This window comes from Fundulus heteroclitus, chromosome 8 (genome assembly GCF_011125445.2).
Source record: "Fundulus heteroclitus isolate FHET01 chromosome 8, MU-UCD_Fhet_4.1, whole genome shotgun sequence".
NCBI classification, from domain to species: domain Eukaryota; kingdom Metazoa; phylum Chordata; class Actinopteri; order Cyprinodontiformes; family Fundulidae; genus Fundulus; species Fundulus heteroclitus.
The window spans coordinates 21,128,147-21,144,806 of NC_046368.1; the positions used below are offsets into that span (position 1 = coordinate 21,128,147).

Sequence of the window (16,660 nt, forward strand, 5' to 3'; positions counted from 1 at the left end):
AAAAAGTTTATTAGGGAACCCCAACCAGTTGCATTGAATCATTGATTTTGCAGCAATACTTTACCCCAACCCATGGGAGTGGAAAGGAACAACTGCACTTTAACAAGAAATAAACTCCAGCAGAATTTGGCTCAGTGTGAGGAGCCATCTGCAAATCAAATGGGCATTTGAGAAGATAAAGAGACACAGAAGCACAGGTTTATGAGTACTGTCTGTGTTAGAAAATAACTGCACTAAACGGAGTTAATGACTTTTTAGTTTCTTCATCTGGGAGAAAAATCCAACGTATCAGAAGCTTTGAGCCAGTAGTACAATCTATGGTGGTGTTTTCCACAAATTTGGCATATATTGAAAGAATGACTAGAGGTACACCATTGCTGAATAACTACCATAAGAAGTGATGTTTACATTTTCCACAAGCCACGTAGGATAACCTGTAAACATGGAAAATGGGGCTTTGTGGAGATGCTTTGACTTGAGCATACCACCCCCACAATAAAACATGGCGGTGACAGCAACATAGTGTGGGGATGTTGTTCTTCAGCAGGGTCAGGAAGATGGACTGATCTAAATACACGGCAATCCTGGAAGAAAACATTGACTTGTTGGTTGAGAAAAGCTAGAGTTGTATAGTTTAGATCAGTGCATATTCATGTGTTACAGTTCCCCGGCGACCAGACCTAAATTCAATTCAGAATCTCTGGTAATAGTTAAAAATTCATGTTCACAAACACTCTCCATGCAGTCCAATTGAACCAAGGCCATTTTTCAAAGCTATATTGGTAAAAGTGTCTCCCTCTGGATTATCTTTATGTGTAAAACTTATGAATACCGTTTAGCATTTTCTTTTCAACATGACAATCCCCAAAAAAACTGAGATTATGTTTTATGCATGTATCATGACAAAACATTTAAATGTTCAAACAATATTGCTATTTCTGCAGGCACGGGAGATTTGCTGCAAATAATTTCTTAACTAGGTGCTATTTCTTCAAGAAGTTAGATTTCAAAGAGCCTTTTAAATGATAGAATCTGCCTTGTCAGATTTTCAGGCCTTACCATCACTCACCCCCACCAGGCTACACGATATCTCCACATTTCTTTTTCTCCAGCTGTCTGATTCTGTATCTTTTTTTTTACTGGGCTGAACTCGCAGCTCGAGGGAGAAAAGAATTTCCTTTTTTTTCCTCAAAACAGGAAAATCTGTCTCTCACACATGAGTGAAAGGTGTTGGCACATGATTGAGAGATAATTCTGGTATGGACCACAAAACTGTTGGAAAAAAAAAGTTGACTTTGCACTTTGCCTGGATGTGTACTTTGCCTCGTGGGGGAGAAGGAAAAAAAGTACAAGTGGGTACAGTAAAACAGAGTGGAAAAAAGCTCACATGCTAGCCTTCCTAAAGAGTAATATTCTGACACATCAATGTGAAGCTGTATTCAATTTCTCAATAAATAATTTCCCTTATGGGGCTTTTCTCCCTCTGCTTTTTTTCTCTTTTATTCCCTTTCAAAACTTCAGATCTTTTCTCTCAGATCCTTTTGGTCTTTTATAAAAAAAATTCTCCCTTTTTTTTAGCACTTTTATTCTATGCTGCCTTTTTTTTCTTGTCCTCTGCCACTCTTTTTATTCTTTTTCTCATATCTTATTTGAGGAGATTTGCAAACACAGCATAAATAAATTACCAGGCATAAACAGATTAATATAGTGTTTTCACTGAATCATTTATGCGGTGTACTGTGACCAAACTTCAGCAACAATAGCGTTTGTTTGTAATGGGGCTGGGGTTGAAGATATCTTGTAGCTATGGGGAAAGCCCTATTAGCAGTGCAAAAATAATGAATAATAAATGAGTGAGTATTTGAGCACGGAGTCTAAGGTGTGTACACGTCTATTTTTTTTCTTCTTCTCAGCAGCAGTGCACCATTGCAAAGACTGATGATGAACATTGGCTTGTTAATTATGTTATGCTTTTCAGATTTATGACATAACTAACACCTCTAAGCTGTTTATATAAAAGTTTTAATAATCAGAGCAGTGCTTTACAGTCGCATCTCAATGAATTATAGAATATTGTGAAAAGTTATTAATTTCTGTTATTAAATTTTAAAAAGTCAAATTCTTTTATCATATAGATCCATAACTCATAGAGGGTTTTTGAAAGCATTTATTTCTTCTCTATCTCTTTTTGCATGAATTGACGCATCAGTGCACTGTCGCATTAAGGTGATTGGCTGTGGCTCTGCTCAGGTAATAAGGATGTCGGGGTTGCTTTAATAGTGACCTTTAGCTTGTCTGGTCCCTCATCTTTCTCTTGACAACACTCCATAGATTTTCTGCTTGGTTTAGGACAGACACAATCAAGCTCAGTAACAACATGAACATTGACGGGGGCATTGCTACTTTCTGAAGTGTGTGCAGGTGCAGAGTCCTGCCCACAGAGGACAGGTCCTGATCGCTCTCTGTATAATGTGTATAGTAAAAGAGTTTACATTTCTGATTTGAATTACCAAAATAAATTAATCTTACTACAACATTGCAATTACTGAGATGCACTTATATCAAGGGGTTTACCATCTCTCCTGTTTAAATCTGTATTTATTCCGTCATATCCTCTTTTTTTCCCTTTTTAGCTATTCACAGTGAAGAGTTTTCAGTTTCACAGCTATGCACGGTTTTCCATTTGCCTTCCTTCGGCCTTCTGCAAAGTGCTGCTTAAAGATTGATTTCATTTAAATCTCAGGACAGAATGATTTATACAACTCTGTTAGGATGTGTGCGTTTAAGTGGATGCGTGTGTAAGAAGAGAAATGAAATGGGGGGGGGGTACGTATTTGCTGTTGTTCAGCTCATTGAGTTTGAGGGCATGAAGATGTCAGTTATATGGTGTAATGTATCCCAGATGCAACAATGTTTTAGCAATGAGCGGCCGTTCTTTAAAGAGCAGCACCCAGCTGTGCTGTCACACGGTGCAGATCGACCATCCTGCCAACCCATAAAACGGAACCTCTAGATCTGATGTGATTCAAAATGACAGCGTGATGCACACATAAATGTGCACTGAGAGAACCTCTGTGCTCTTAGTGCTCACAAGAAAGAAAGAAAAAAAAAAAAGGCAGTGATTATGAAGAAATTCACACATGCTCAGACATACATACCTGTAGATGATGCAGGCGCAGTCCCTGCAGGTCCCACAGTTCTCAATGTCCTGCCCCGTTCTGTAGGAATGTCTTCTGTTGAAAACCACAGAAATGACATATCAGGGATATAAGGGGCATGTGTTGCTGCGTGTCCGTTTGTGTAACCCCTCCGAGAGATCAAGTTACTCCACTGAGTAGAATGTCTGGCACAAACATCACTGAGGGTACACCAACCTTCCTCCTGAAATCACCCTTGATCATTTTTTAATGAACTATACCCCCTTCAACGAGCTCACTCTGTTACGTAAACCATGAATCACTGTGTCGCTCAGTGCATAAAATAATGCCTATGAGGTGAAAGTCAAGCTTGCATGCATACAAGCAATGGTGGAGCTCTAATACTGGAACGGGCACAATGAGACGGAGGGCCTGTCAGTCGCATGTTCACAAGCCTGGAAAGTACAGTCCTTGCATTCAAGCTGACATAATATTGTGGAATATTCTGTGTAAACACAGATGAAACCAGATATTTACATACACTGTAAGAAAACCTTTGTATTTTTCACTGCTTGAAATTACATTAGTTTGCAGGAATTCTGAAGCCTTCCCCCTGAAAGGACCGGTGTAACCGAAGCGAGTTTGCAGGCTGCTTTTCTCATGCACACATTTTCAGCATTCCCCAACAATTTTCTTTTACACTGAGATCAGGGCCTTTTGGTGACCTCTCCAGACATTGAGCTACTTCTGCTTAAGGCATTTTGGGATTCTTTCGACATGCTTAGGATCATTGTCTATTTAGAAGACACACGTGTCTAAGCTTTAACATCCTAACTGCTGTCTTTGGGTGTTGTTTCAGTATTTCTACAAAACATTATTTACTTGTGTTGCTATCTGTTTTGCCAACTTAACCAGGCTCTCTTGCATCAAAACACCCATACATCATAATGTTGCCACCACTGTACGTCAGATGGTGTTCTGAGGCTTGCAATCTACCCCCTTTGTAAAAATGGTCATCATGGCCAAACACTTCACTTTTAGTTTCATCAGACCAAATTACAAGTCTTGAAAAAGTTAAGGTCTTTGCCCCTGTGTGCATTTCTAAACTGTAATTTCTGTTTGGTTGCTCTTTGTTGTTGCTTTTGAAGTGATAGTTTTCTGTTTAAGCCCCCCGGACCAATCTCACTCCCAAACAGAATGATGCCTTGGTATCCCCACTATGTTTTATAGTTTTGGAAAGTCATTTGAACAGATAAACATAAAAATCTTCAGGCATTTGGAAATTGTACCCAAGAATGGATAAGTCTTGTGGAGGTCAAAAATTCTTATTCTGATCTTATAATTTTCTCAGGATTTCACACAAGAAAGCAGAATGATTGAAGTGTTGCCTTTCAATGCATCAACCGGTGTGTCTTTAGTTAGCTCAAATAACAAGTTAAACTATTAAAAGGATACAAAGCCACTGCTTCCTCATCTGGGCTTTCCATAATTGTTAAAGGCATATTAATCTTAGTATGTAAACATTTTAAAGAAAGTTAAAATTTCTAAGGGTTGCAGCATTCAGCAAATAGAAATAATTTAGAAAATCCCAACTGACTCAAAACAGGAAAGGTCAGACGATGAGAAAATAAAGTTTTTGTGGATTTTTATGTGGCGTATGTAAATATCTGCTTCTCTCAAGTCTTTCTATGGACCCATAAACACAGGTTCATTTACGTACTGTGTCCTGTCCAAGAATGCTCCCACATCATGTATGTACTATTTTGGCGCGATAAGGCGGGAGAAATTACTAAGCCGCTTACAACGTAGGAAGCAGATTAATTAAAGACTTGATGGGAACAGTAAAGGGTTTACACTAAGAGGCTTGGAGCATCTGAAACCACCAACATGATGGTAACTAAATGTTTTTTTTTTATGATTTTTATCAAACCCTGCATGTTGCACACATGCATGAGCGAAGAGTCGCTTCAGATGGGATCAACCAAGCCCCCTAAAGATTTCCTGTAGCCTGACGTGACATAAATTCTTTGACATACAGAGTTTAATCTTGGATGGCTGATATGGTAAATCATAAAAATAGCTACACATCCATCCCAGTATTCAGTGTGGTATTTTTTCCTCCATGTTTTAACCAGTTTAGTGTATTTCCCTTTTCTTCTGACTCTAGATTGTGTTTTAGCCACATAGCCTTCTATTTGCGATGGCTACAACATACAATCAATAGGAGAACTGCATCCCAACAAACCATCTAAATGTAAAATTCACCTCACATGTAGCAGGCCGGTCTGTGGCTATTTTGCTTTTGGTTAAGAATAGATTGCCTTCAGCAAACCATAGTTCTGCACCAACAGAATTTTTTGTTGGAAAAATAGATTGTGTTTTATTGTAAAGCTATGGACACATTACTTCTATTTATCATTTGATTTTGTGAAAATTGAATTCTGGAGAGAAATTAACTGTTTTTGTGTAAAACAATAAGCACACCAGAATCTGACATTTAGAATTTCAACCATCCTACCATTTCTTGTTTAGCAACTATCTTTTCTGTGTGATAAAACACATTCTGCGGATGGCCTTTTGTACACCACTTTTGGTCCTGAGGGTTTCCGCCATGATGTATGTACAGCTTTAAATACTGGATCACTCCTCTTCTGATCCCAGGGCTTTTCTGTTGTTTTAAAAACTGAAAAAGTTCCTTTGTAACGCCTTAATGTAACCCTGGGTCACTGTATGTTTCAAGCTATTGCTAAAATTTTCTGTGGATTGTTCAGGATATGCTGGAGGAATGTGTAGGCCCTAGCCCCGAATGTCTGAGACCTCTCAACATGTTGGTCCCAAAGTACGGTCTCATGCTTCCAGGCCCAGAATTGTCCGGTCCCAATCAGGAACATTGATAGCACAGGCATTAGAAGTTGTTTTGGCATAGGATTGTTTAAAGGGGAACACATATTGGGAGTACAACAGTGCATCTGTTCAAATAAGGGGTGTCAATCTTTGCCTTTAACGCTAGAGCTCTGAAAAAAATTGTAGGGCACAACGCATTGAGAGTTGCCTGTTAGCTAGAAGCTACCGTTGTGGGTTGTTTTATATAATAATAATTTAAGCATATTTTTGACACTCCTCTTATACCACCAATGTGTGCTGCCCTTTCCAGTAACTCTTCAGTAGCCCAGTGTCCTACTCACCCATCTCTCTCTGCTTCCTTTTTCTCAAGGTCTTGAATGACATCCAGCAGGACCTTAATGGTGTTCTGGCTTGTCTCCAGGACGCCTTCCAGACTGTGAAGCTGGTTCTGCAGGCTCCGAATATCATGCAGTGGTCCATTGGGACTCAGGAGCTTTTCTGTCACCCGTGATGGGTCCAGTTTGCACCTGGCCCCAGACATCAATCCTCCTAGAATTTCTTGAACCTGTCTTAAAGTGTCAGCTTGTGTGGGACTCAGTGGTCCAGTTGCAGGCTGTTCCCCAGAGGAAGAGCAACCCCTCCCGACACCAGAGCAGCCCTGGTGGTTAGGAGGCAGAGAGCGTTGGCTGTTTGGTGTGTTGGGCCTGACGCTGGCTCCTGAGCAGAGCATTTTGTGTAGCACCCCAAGCTGAGCCTGGGCTGAGCTAAGACAGCTGGGCTTAAAACCGGCCTTGGCAGGGGAGGAGGTAGAGGAGCGCCTCTCTCCCTTCATCACAGCAACTGGCGGAGTTTGAGCTCTGTGCTTCAGAGAACTGGCTCTCCCACAGAGCTTGGGCGAGTCTTTACATTTTATATCCTTTGTATCCTCCTTTTTCTCCTCCATTTCCACACCTTTTTCACTGGCCTTGCTCTCTGTCCTGAGCATGGGTGTTTGAGATGTGGCAAGTACTGGCTCACTTCCCTTTTTCCGTGGTGTGTAGGGAGGAGGTGGTGGTGGAGGAGGTGGAAGTCGAATGCCCCTTTTATCCTGAGCATTATATGGGGCTTGAGAAGGAGGGGTGTATGGTGGTGCAGCTCGAAATGTTGAAGAGTACAAAGGAACAGCTTTAGTTGGAGTCCCACACGCTTGAGCATTTTGTAGAGTGGACACATAGGCTTTCACAATTGGAGGTGGAGAAGTGCAAGATTCAAGTCTGGGGACAGGGGATGAATATAGGGATATGCCTGTGCTGGCAGGGGTGTTATTTTGCACTGTTTGATATGGTATGTTACAGTGAGATACAGTTTGAATAACAGTGGTGTAAGAAGGAGATGTTTGATTAATGTGAGGTGCGTGGGGAGCACCTGGATGTGTGCTGGTGTAATATGATATTGAAGTGCAAGACAGGGCAGTCTGAGTCACAATTGTACAGGGCGTTAGGTTTGTGGGAGGTACATTATTTGTTGGACCTGGTGATGGCTGTTGATGTCTTACATTTGGGACAGCAGTGGGCTGTTTGGTAGGTTCACAGGATGTTAAAGTGGTGCTTACAGTTGGGGTAGGGGTGGAGCAGGTTGACGAAAATGATGACAATAGACTTGGTATTGGGGAGGGGCAGTTATGTGAGGAGGCCTGCGGGACAGCAAAGGAAGGACTAGAACAAACAGCTTTGCTGGGTGGTGTTGGTGGAGACAAAACAGTATAATAAGGAATAGGGCTTTGGGAAGTAGTAGGTGTAGAAGTAGTGGTGGACGGAATAGGTAGGATGTTCGGTGGAGGAGGAGGGACACTTGCTGGCTTGGTGGGAGATGTAGAAGCTGCCTTAGAGCATTGTTCAGGGGGTTGTACTAGTGCATTTGCAGGCATTGGAGGAGAAGTACAGTAAGGCACACTAGAAATTTTGGTGTTGGGAGGGCTTTGGGCTGAGGGAGCAGATATTGGGGTATCAGAATGTGAGCTAGGTGATGCAACTAGAGGTGAAGAGGCAATGGAGCTACAAGTTGGCAATCGTGTAGTGCAAGGTTTATGATTTGGGGAAGAGGGACATGGAGAGTTTGTGTGTTTTTGAGGGGTGCACTGCTCAACATTCTGAGGTAGGGTTGGACAAGACTTAGTAGTTTGAATTTGTGTTGAGCAGTGTTCGTCACTCAAATTTGGAGACTGATGTTTCTGTTCAGCTTGACTTTGGGTGATGCAATACTTCAAATTTGTAGGTGATGATGGACTCTCAGTTTGAACTTCAGTGGTACAGAGTTTGGTATTTGAAGGAGGTGGAGATTGAGGGGGGCTTTCAGTCTGTGTGGGAGTAGTGCAGAAGTGCACTTCCTTTCCAGGATCACTTGTAGTCCGGCTTAGGCGCTTTCTCCTCCTTACCACTGAAGGAGTGCTACTTCCCTGACGCTTGGGACCATCTCGGCAAGATATAGAAGAACAGTGGCATAGATCGCTGTTGTGAAAAGTCGATGGTGGACAGCTGTGTCTTGATGTTTTTACCATAACACTTGACTTAATTTCTGTCCTTAATACTTTAGATCTTCGTTCTACCACAGTTTTATCCCCAGAGCTCAGGGGTCTGCTCTGATCTTTGGACCCAGGCAGCACCTGATTGTGGCTAAGGTACTCATCTTGAGAGTCATGCTCATCATCTCCATCCACACCAACTGAATCCCCAATGCTGTGGCTACGTGCATGGGAGGATGAAAGAGACTGAGGTTTTTTGAGGCAGGGTGAAGTCTGAATGGCTGTGCTGGTGCTTGTACTGGGTCTCCGTGTCATTGGTAAAGTTAAAGAGTTAGACTGTGGTGGTGCCCAACATCTGCGTGTGGGACCAGGTGTCAATGGATGAGGTGGGGCCCGTGCTAAAAAAGCAGCCACCTTTTCTATAGTACTGGCCATATCCCCACGCACAGCCCCCACCACAGAGGTTTGACCAAGTAGGCCTTCAGTGTGTTGTCTGTCTATCCATGGCTGGGAGGACATGCTGTTGTGTTTGCGAAGAGGATGTGGGCTGTCGCGGTCTTTGGCAGGCCGTTGACGGCTGTTATTTTCTCCTGTTGCACTGTTGCCACTACTGCTACTGCCATCCTCAAGGTCTTTAAAGCGAACCTGATGAGTGCGGTTGCGACGTCGCTTGAGTCGACTTTCAATATCCGGTGAGTCTCGATTGAGCAGAACAGAGCGCACAGTCATTGTCCCTGGCAGCTTGTCCGCCAAGGTGCTCTTGCCATTACTTTGGCCCGTGAGCAAGTGATCAGGCTCCTTGCTCACCATTTCTCTGGCCTCTCTTTGTTCCCCAACATTCACAGGCAGTGTGCCATTTTAAAGGCCTTTTTGTTTCTGTGGCAACAAGAAAAATTAGTTTTCATTACTATCTTTTTATAGTGTTAAATTCATGTGAGATCTATATGATTCATTAATGAGTCCCATTTTCCTCATAAAACAAACCAAAGTTCAGCGTAGTTCTGCAAAGTTTAGTCCATTGGTATAGTAATTGCTCAGCTTATTATTCACATTTTTTGACAGAAAAAGATTGTCCTCAATAAAAAGGACTACTATAGCCACAGGTCAAGCGAAAGCAGCATCATAGACAGTAGAAATGGTGTGTCAGATCACTATAACTAATGCTAACGTCTATAGCAACTGTGAATCTCTACTTGTACGAAAATAGATAAACAAATAGATAAATTAGAGAAAAGCAGCATCCAGTTTTCTTAAACATGTCCATGTTTTTGTATGTCCTTTGAATTTGTGCACCCTTGTCTTTATTCCCATTTCTTCCAAGTTTCTCATGCAAGTGTCACAAACAGGCCAGCAAGGCTTGCAATGCCAATGGGCAGAGAGTCAGGGAATACAGCCTGTTCATCCTTGGGTTTGTCTACTTGGCAGTCCCTTCTTGTCCCCAAGCTTTGTCCCCTGATCCCTCAGGAGATCCAGTGGCCCATGCATGGGATGGTCTTGGTATGGTCTTACCATAACAAGGTGCCTTTTGGAACTTATTCAGTTAGATTCCACTCTGTCTGTTTCATTAATGTCACTTTCTGTGTTTCTTCTGTCAGGTCTCCTGCCAATGCGTCATTCTCTCATGGCTGAAGATGGTGTTAGCTCCTACAGAGAAGTACACAAAAAGAAAACAAGAGATTGTAGATGTTTATGAGCACATATCTGTTGAAACAAAGTTCTTTAGGATAAATCGGGTGATATAAGGTCAGCAGCTATTTTGAAATGAATGAGGGCATAGTAGGAAGAAGAATACATTAGTTAGGAGAAATGACTGAAGGGCTGGAGGTGGAAGAAAAAAAGCAACGAAGAAATAAACACCCAAAACAAGTGAAACAGGATTGTAATTAAGGCCTATTCATACTGGCTGAAGGGGATACTTATGTTTTATGTCTATTTGATTTTCTCTGTATCATTAGCAATTGTTAAAAGTAACGTTGCTATAGCAGGAGCAAGATAAAGTGTTTATTTTTTCAGCTCATAGGAACACAGAGTGACTGTTATCATATTCCCTGTGTGAGTGTGTCTTACAGATTTTCTTTTTCCTCTATGTTTTAACAGTTTGTGGTCCTGTTATTAGTTCTTGATGATCTGCCATAGTGACATCCTCTCTGATTCATCTGGTCACTTTGTGACAGTCTGTCTGCCATGCTGTGGTTAGTAGTATGTTCTCGTCATTCTGATTCTGCAGCCTGTTTTTGATACATATATATATCACTTCAACTGCTTGTCTGTACTGCAAGCAGTCAGGCGTGATGCTGTCGTCTGCCTTACAGGATCTATGGATTTGTTCCTTGTTATCTCCTTGTGATAGCCCCTGACACTGACAAGCCCGCTCGCTAATTCTGGGTGTGAGTGTGACTGTCCGTACTCTTATCTCCTGTGGGAGGGGTAATTAGTGACTCCTTCACAGCTCCCAGGTTATTTAGGGAGTGTGATACCCGAGGCCCTGCCACATTTATTTATGTCCGCTGTTTTTTTCTTGCTTTCTCTCCCTCTTTTTGTGGCTCTGAGAAGGAGGATCTTTGTCACGGCCGCACCCTTCCGTCAACCTCTTTAAAAACATGGTTATTAGGATTAATTATGATTACAGTCATACAGACAGAGACTTAAGGAAAACACAACCATAGTAGAATATGAAACATAAAGCAGGATTCCTTTTCATTTTACTTTCATTTCGCTTCTTTGTGTAAAGATGAACTAAATAAGCAAGACCACATCACTCTGGGAAATGATACATATTGTCATTGGTGAATAATCAAAAAAAATTATTTTGCTACGAAAGTTTATCTTTAGCTTAATAATGTGCCTTCCAAAACTATTCATTTCAGGTTTATTACCTTAAAACCACAAACGTGAGTGCATTTTATTGGGAGTTTATGTCAGTGCAGTGCATTACTGTGTGAAAAAAGACTACATGAGTTTCTGCATATTCTGAAAAATGCTGTCTGAAATGTATTCCATATATTTGTATTCAACCAGCCTCAGTCAATATTTAGTAGAACCAACTTTCACTTCCATTACAACTGCAGGCGGCAATGTTCACAGATTTGTCTTTCCAAAATTGCTTAAGGGAAGAAGGACATCTGTGAAAAGCAATTTTAAGGGTTGCAGCGACTTTGTCTTAGCCATTCTAAATCAAGAATATTAGCCCTGACTTTAGCTTTAGAGCTGTTGTCCTGCTTGATAAGGACAGCTTCCCTGTTCCTGCTGAAGAAAGGCCTTCCCACAACATGATGCTGCCACCACCATGTTGTTGTTGTGAGTAATGTATAGTGTTCAGGTTTCATCTGACCAGGGGACCTCATGTACGAAAGAGTGTGTAGCTCTCATACAACAAGTTGGCATTAGGGAAAAATCCTGAAACAAAAGAATTAGTTTTTACAAAACCATGCGTAGACATGTCACCACACACGTTACTTTGATAAATCTGGATGTGTGAGTTGTAATGTGCTGGTTGTACTCGCCCCTAAATACATAGGCAAATTCATATAACCAGAAGTCACCCGCCACTTGTCCAACTAACCATGGCAACAGTGCTGTCAGGCGGTCACAGAGACACCTCGACGGATATTTGTAGTGAATTACAGCAAACCAACAGCTTCTTCTGTGACATTACCGACTAATTGAAGAAGCTGGCTGAAAATGAAAGGTTTGTCTGATTGTACCCATTTTGTTCTACTATGTCTATCAAATTCAAACTGCGCTGTCAAGCGGCTGCAGTGAGCTCAATTATAGCTTAAACCCGATCATTGTAATGCATACCAAATCATTGTAACACTATTACTATGCATCCCATACTTTGATGAGGAATTCAGTCCTCACTCACATCTTTAAAACAAGTCAGGATGTTACATTAATAAATTACCAAGTCAGCCCTTTTGCAAGGAAACTGCTCTTATTTTGTTCCCAACACAACTATTATAATTAGAATAACTTTAATTATTATGAAAATATATACCGGAATCTCGAGTTTAGCAGGATTATAGCAATATGAGTGCAGTCATAGCTCTAGATTATATTTGAAAATGTGCTTCTTGCTGCAAATGAGAGCCACAGTCCAGGGGACTTTTGTGTATCTGAGCAACATGGACGAGGCCGGGCCATGAGTCTGGCTTGGGACGGCTCAGGGATGACTGTGAAATACCCGGCCTGTCAGTCAGCTCACTCTGAAAGGCTCAGGTTGCAAAGACTGCAGCAGAGTTGAAACAGCTCTGGCAACACACGGTTCCTCTTGGTTTCCTTCTATAATGCTGGGGCCAGTTGAATATGATAAGCTACTCATCATCATGTGCCAGAAGATCAGTGCGATCTTTGAAACACGCTCCCTGCACATTCTTCCATTGTCAGTATCCTCCAGCAGTGCCAACGCTGCCACCGTACCACAATTACAGGCAACCTTACGCAGCTATTTATGGACATGTGTGATGTCTCTACCTCAGGAAACGAGGTGATCCGACCCCGTTGTCTTTTTCATTGAGAATGGAAGTGTCCTTTAGATGATTTATCTGCATTTCATACGTATCAGCGCACAGTCTGACACACATTTACAGCTACATGTGTCAAAAACAGGGGGATTTTACAGTTTACTTCGGATTGAGGTTGTTTCCGTCATTTGGAACATAATTTGGTGTGTTACATTATCGTATGCTCCTTAAGTTGAATAAAACTTAATGGATTATATTTCATTGGATTTGGGTGAGTTTTAGTACTTTGTGGTTTGCTATTGTCAAATGAAGACGTTTGCAGTGCTGCTGCACATTTTCATGGCAGGTCAAAAGTTTTCACGGATTGCCGCACACTTTCATGCAACATTCATTTTTGTACATGCCGAGTTGTGCGTTTTATGTGTGTACGTGTGACGGCCGATTGGCTTTAATGTAATTTTAATTAAACAGAAAATTAATGAACCCAACAACGTCACCCAGTTAAACTAGGAATAAGAAACAGGTTCGATATCGCAGGGGTGAGCAGTGTATTTAAAACTAACAAGATTAAAAGTTTATTAAAACTTTATTACAATAAAAATAATAAAAACAAACCCTAAAAATTGTACAGTAAATGATGCCTAAAACCTTTACTAAAACTGCAAACGCACGTTTAAAGGGCTAAAAGGTCCAGCACCAAAACTAAAGCATCCAGCAGCCTCGGCAGTCAGAGGGTGGAGAGCATCAGCTGCTCTCGTCTGGCGTCTTTCTGCAGTCCACCCCCGAGCCATCGATCAGAAGACTGAGCCGGTGGGACGAGTGTCTCCCCCGAGCCTCTCCGTCCCTGGCTTGGATGGGTCCGTCTCCATCCGGTCAGTGTGCGTAGGAACATGAGCGACAGGTCCCGGCTCAGGTGCACCTCACAATGGCCCCACTATTGCCTCACTGCTCCCAGTCCTGGGGTTTACTTCTGTTTCCACCCAGTCTGGATCTGCCTCGTCCTCATCGCTGCTCGTTCTCGTGGCAGTGCCGATGGATGGAGCTTCCCCGGTGATACCTTCGCTGGTTGCTCCCAATCACATCTTGCTGGCCTGGCGCCGGCCGCTCCTTCATGGTGCGCTCCGTCTCTCTCTCTCTCTCCATCACTCATGATGGGAGACACCTGTGTAATTAGTCACTGGCCAGAGGGAGGGAGTGGGAACTGTTGTCTCCTCTAATAAGCATGCACAAAAATACACAACAACCATGCAACAACCAAAACATGTGCATAAAACAGCCACCTTCCCACATATACACGCTTTGTACACGAGGCCCCAGGACACCGTCTTCCAATTTGTTTGTTAAATGCCCCACATAACTTGTGGTTAACATTAAATTGGACTTATTATGTTTTTTTTCTACTTTTGGTTTCATTCACGCTTTCAAAATCGGCAGCTTTGTGGAGAGCACATCATCTAATAATGTTCAGAAGACAAATGTACCCCACATGAGCTCTGGATCTCTGCAGCTCCTCCAAAGTTACCATAGGTTTCTTGGCTGTTTCTGTGATTCATGCTCTCCCTGCCAAGCATGTTAGGCTAGGTGAACATGTTAGTAGTTTGTAGTTATATCTCAGTCTTTCCATTTTCGGATGATAGACTAAACAGGACTGTGAGAAATAGTGAAATCCTCTGATATTGTTTTATGACCCAACCCAACTTTAAGATTCTGCAAACCTTTATTCCATTATGGCTATTATCTGCTCATTTAACCCTCTTTCTACTGCTTAGGTGAGCTAAAACAATTACTGACTGAGTTGAATTGTATTAAAGGGTATGCGAACAAAGGAGGTTAAAAACATTCCCCACATTTCTCAGTTGTATTTTCTATAACAATTTTAATTCCCTATATAGTTTTCCACTTTACCGTTAAGCATTACTTTGTCTTAGTCTGTTACCCAAATTCCCTAAAAATATATTGAGGTGTGCGGTTGTAACGTGACTTGTGTAAAAATTCAAGTGATGTAAATATATTTACAAGATAATGTATGCCGTTTTTGAACCATATCATTAAGTTGGACTTGATAGTAGTTTTCGCCCTCCCTGGATAAAACTGTTTTTACTTCTACTGATTTCTTATTGTTAATGCCCTTTCCAAATTGGGTAATCAGGGTCTCTACACATATTGTGTGGAAAGCTCTCTACTTTTAATCTTTGCACTGACAGCCTTTCCAGGTTTCATCCTAGCACCAAAAGAGCATTAGCCTCTCTCATTCTATGGCGTGTCACCCTGAGTCTTTCTTCTATCTTTCTTGCCACTGCGCCTATTTTTCTCATTTTCACCCATCATTTGTATCTTCCTCTCTACCTCCACCTTTTACGACGCCGTTCAAAAATATCTCCCACATCCTTGTTTTGTCACACATCCCAGTTCTTCCCTCTCTGCCTGCAAACTAGCCTTGGGTCAAAATTTATGCCGACAGTTTAATGAATCCATACCCTCTTAATGCTGCATTGGCTCACTCCAGGGGCTGAGGCCAGCCATTTCCCCACATGTGACATTTCCATGTTAAGCTTTTATTGGCAGACAAGAAATAAATCACCAGGCGAGAGGATGAACGTGTGCAACGGCATAACGCCAACAGGGGTCATAACTCTCTGTGGTTATTATTTAAGATTTATTCTAGCCTTCTTGCTTCCTGCTTACGTCTGTGAGAAGGCTTTACTCTAAGTACAGGCATCTATCCCCTCATGTGTGGTTGGTGTATGTGTGACAATAATGCCAGCATCGCATCCAACCCTTCTATTCTGAGCCGCGGTTACTCTGAGAAGCTCAGATCCCATGGATTCATGAAGGAATACACTAGATGTGCAGATCTAGTAATAATATTCTTAGCCTGAGTCCTGCAGGGATGGTGAGAATTGCGTCCATGACAATAACACACCTCTGACTCCCCCTGTGCCAGGGAGGTAGGGGGTTATGTGGATTGAATTGTTATGTAAAGTCACGTCAGATCAGATTGTCTAGGCATGCTTAAATTTGTCAGACAGGACTGAGATGAGGAGGAGGCAGGAAGAGGAAGGAGAAGAGATAGACGTGCTTAGTTATATTTAGAGATGCTATGAGACACAGTGAACTGAGAGAACTGGGATTCTGAATAAGTAAGAGGGAGATGTAGTGGAGGCAAAAAGCATGGGTGGAGGAGGGAAGGGAGGTGGAGGCGTGGGGAGTGTTGGGTTGACAGGCCGCAAAGCAGGAGGGAACAACCCCTGGCAGCAGAGGAAATGTCATGGTTAGGGTTCAGTGAAGTGGTAAATCGGGAGCATCAGCGCGTCAGGGCATTTAAGGGTTTACTGGAGAGGAACTAAGAAAAGCTATATGATCAGTCATTGGCCCTGTGAACACAAAGAGGCTCCTGGTTTATACCTCCACTCTGTCACAGGAATTAACAACGCTCTTATGGCTCGCACAGTAGACGCAGCCCGCACCAGCCGTTACGGTTCTCCTGCGTTCTTGTCAAAAGAGATCAACAATTCAGGAACGGCTCCCTGGGAGTTACCATTAGATGCCTATTTTGTCAGGTAAGCATTGTGTTCAGCAGAGCGCAGCAAAGTTTCACGTAGGGGGGGGTGTTTCATTTTATTTGATACAATACAAGCAGCGAGCGCATTAAAAAACGCACATCTAGGACTTTGTGGCTGCAAAGATATCTTTGTAAACACAAGCGCGAGCATATG

At 42.2% G+C, this 16,660-nt stretch overlaps 1 protein-coding gene across 5 annotated transcripts in view; it reads right to left on the reverse strand.

Annotated features, from left to right (window-relative positions):
• Positions 1–16,660, reverse strand: part of LOC105930032 (mucin-5AC) — a 75,141-nt gene that overhangs the window by 47,425 nt on the left and 11,056 nt on the right. For 3 of the 5 annotated variants that reach the window (XM_036140340.1, XM_012868010.3, XM_012868011.3), the window contains exons 2-3: positions 6,323–10,125; positions 3,159–3,233 (exon numbers count right to left, since the gene is read on the reverse strand). In XM_036140340.1, the coding sequence (XP_035996233.1) occupies positions 3,159–3,233; positions 6,323–9,291 (3,044 nt within the window). In that variant the 5' untranslated portion in view covers positions 9,292–10,125. The remainder of the gene's footprint in view (positions 1–3,158; positions 3,234–6,322; positions 10,126–16,660) is intronic. The other 2 variants (XM_021319213.2, XM_036140341.1) reach the window with 1 other exon arrangement.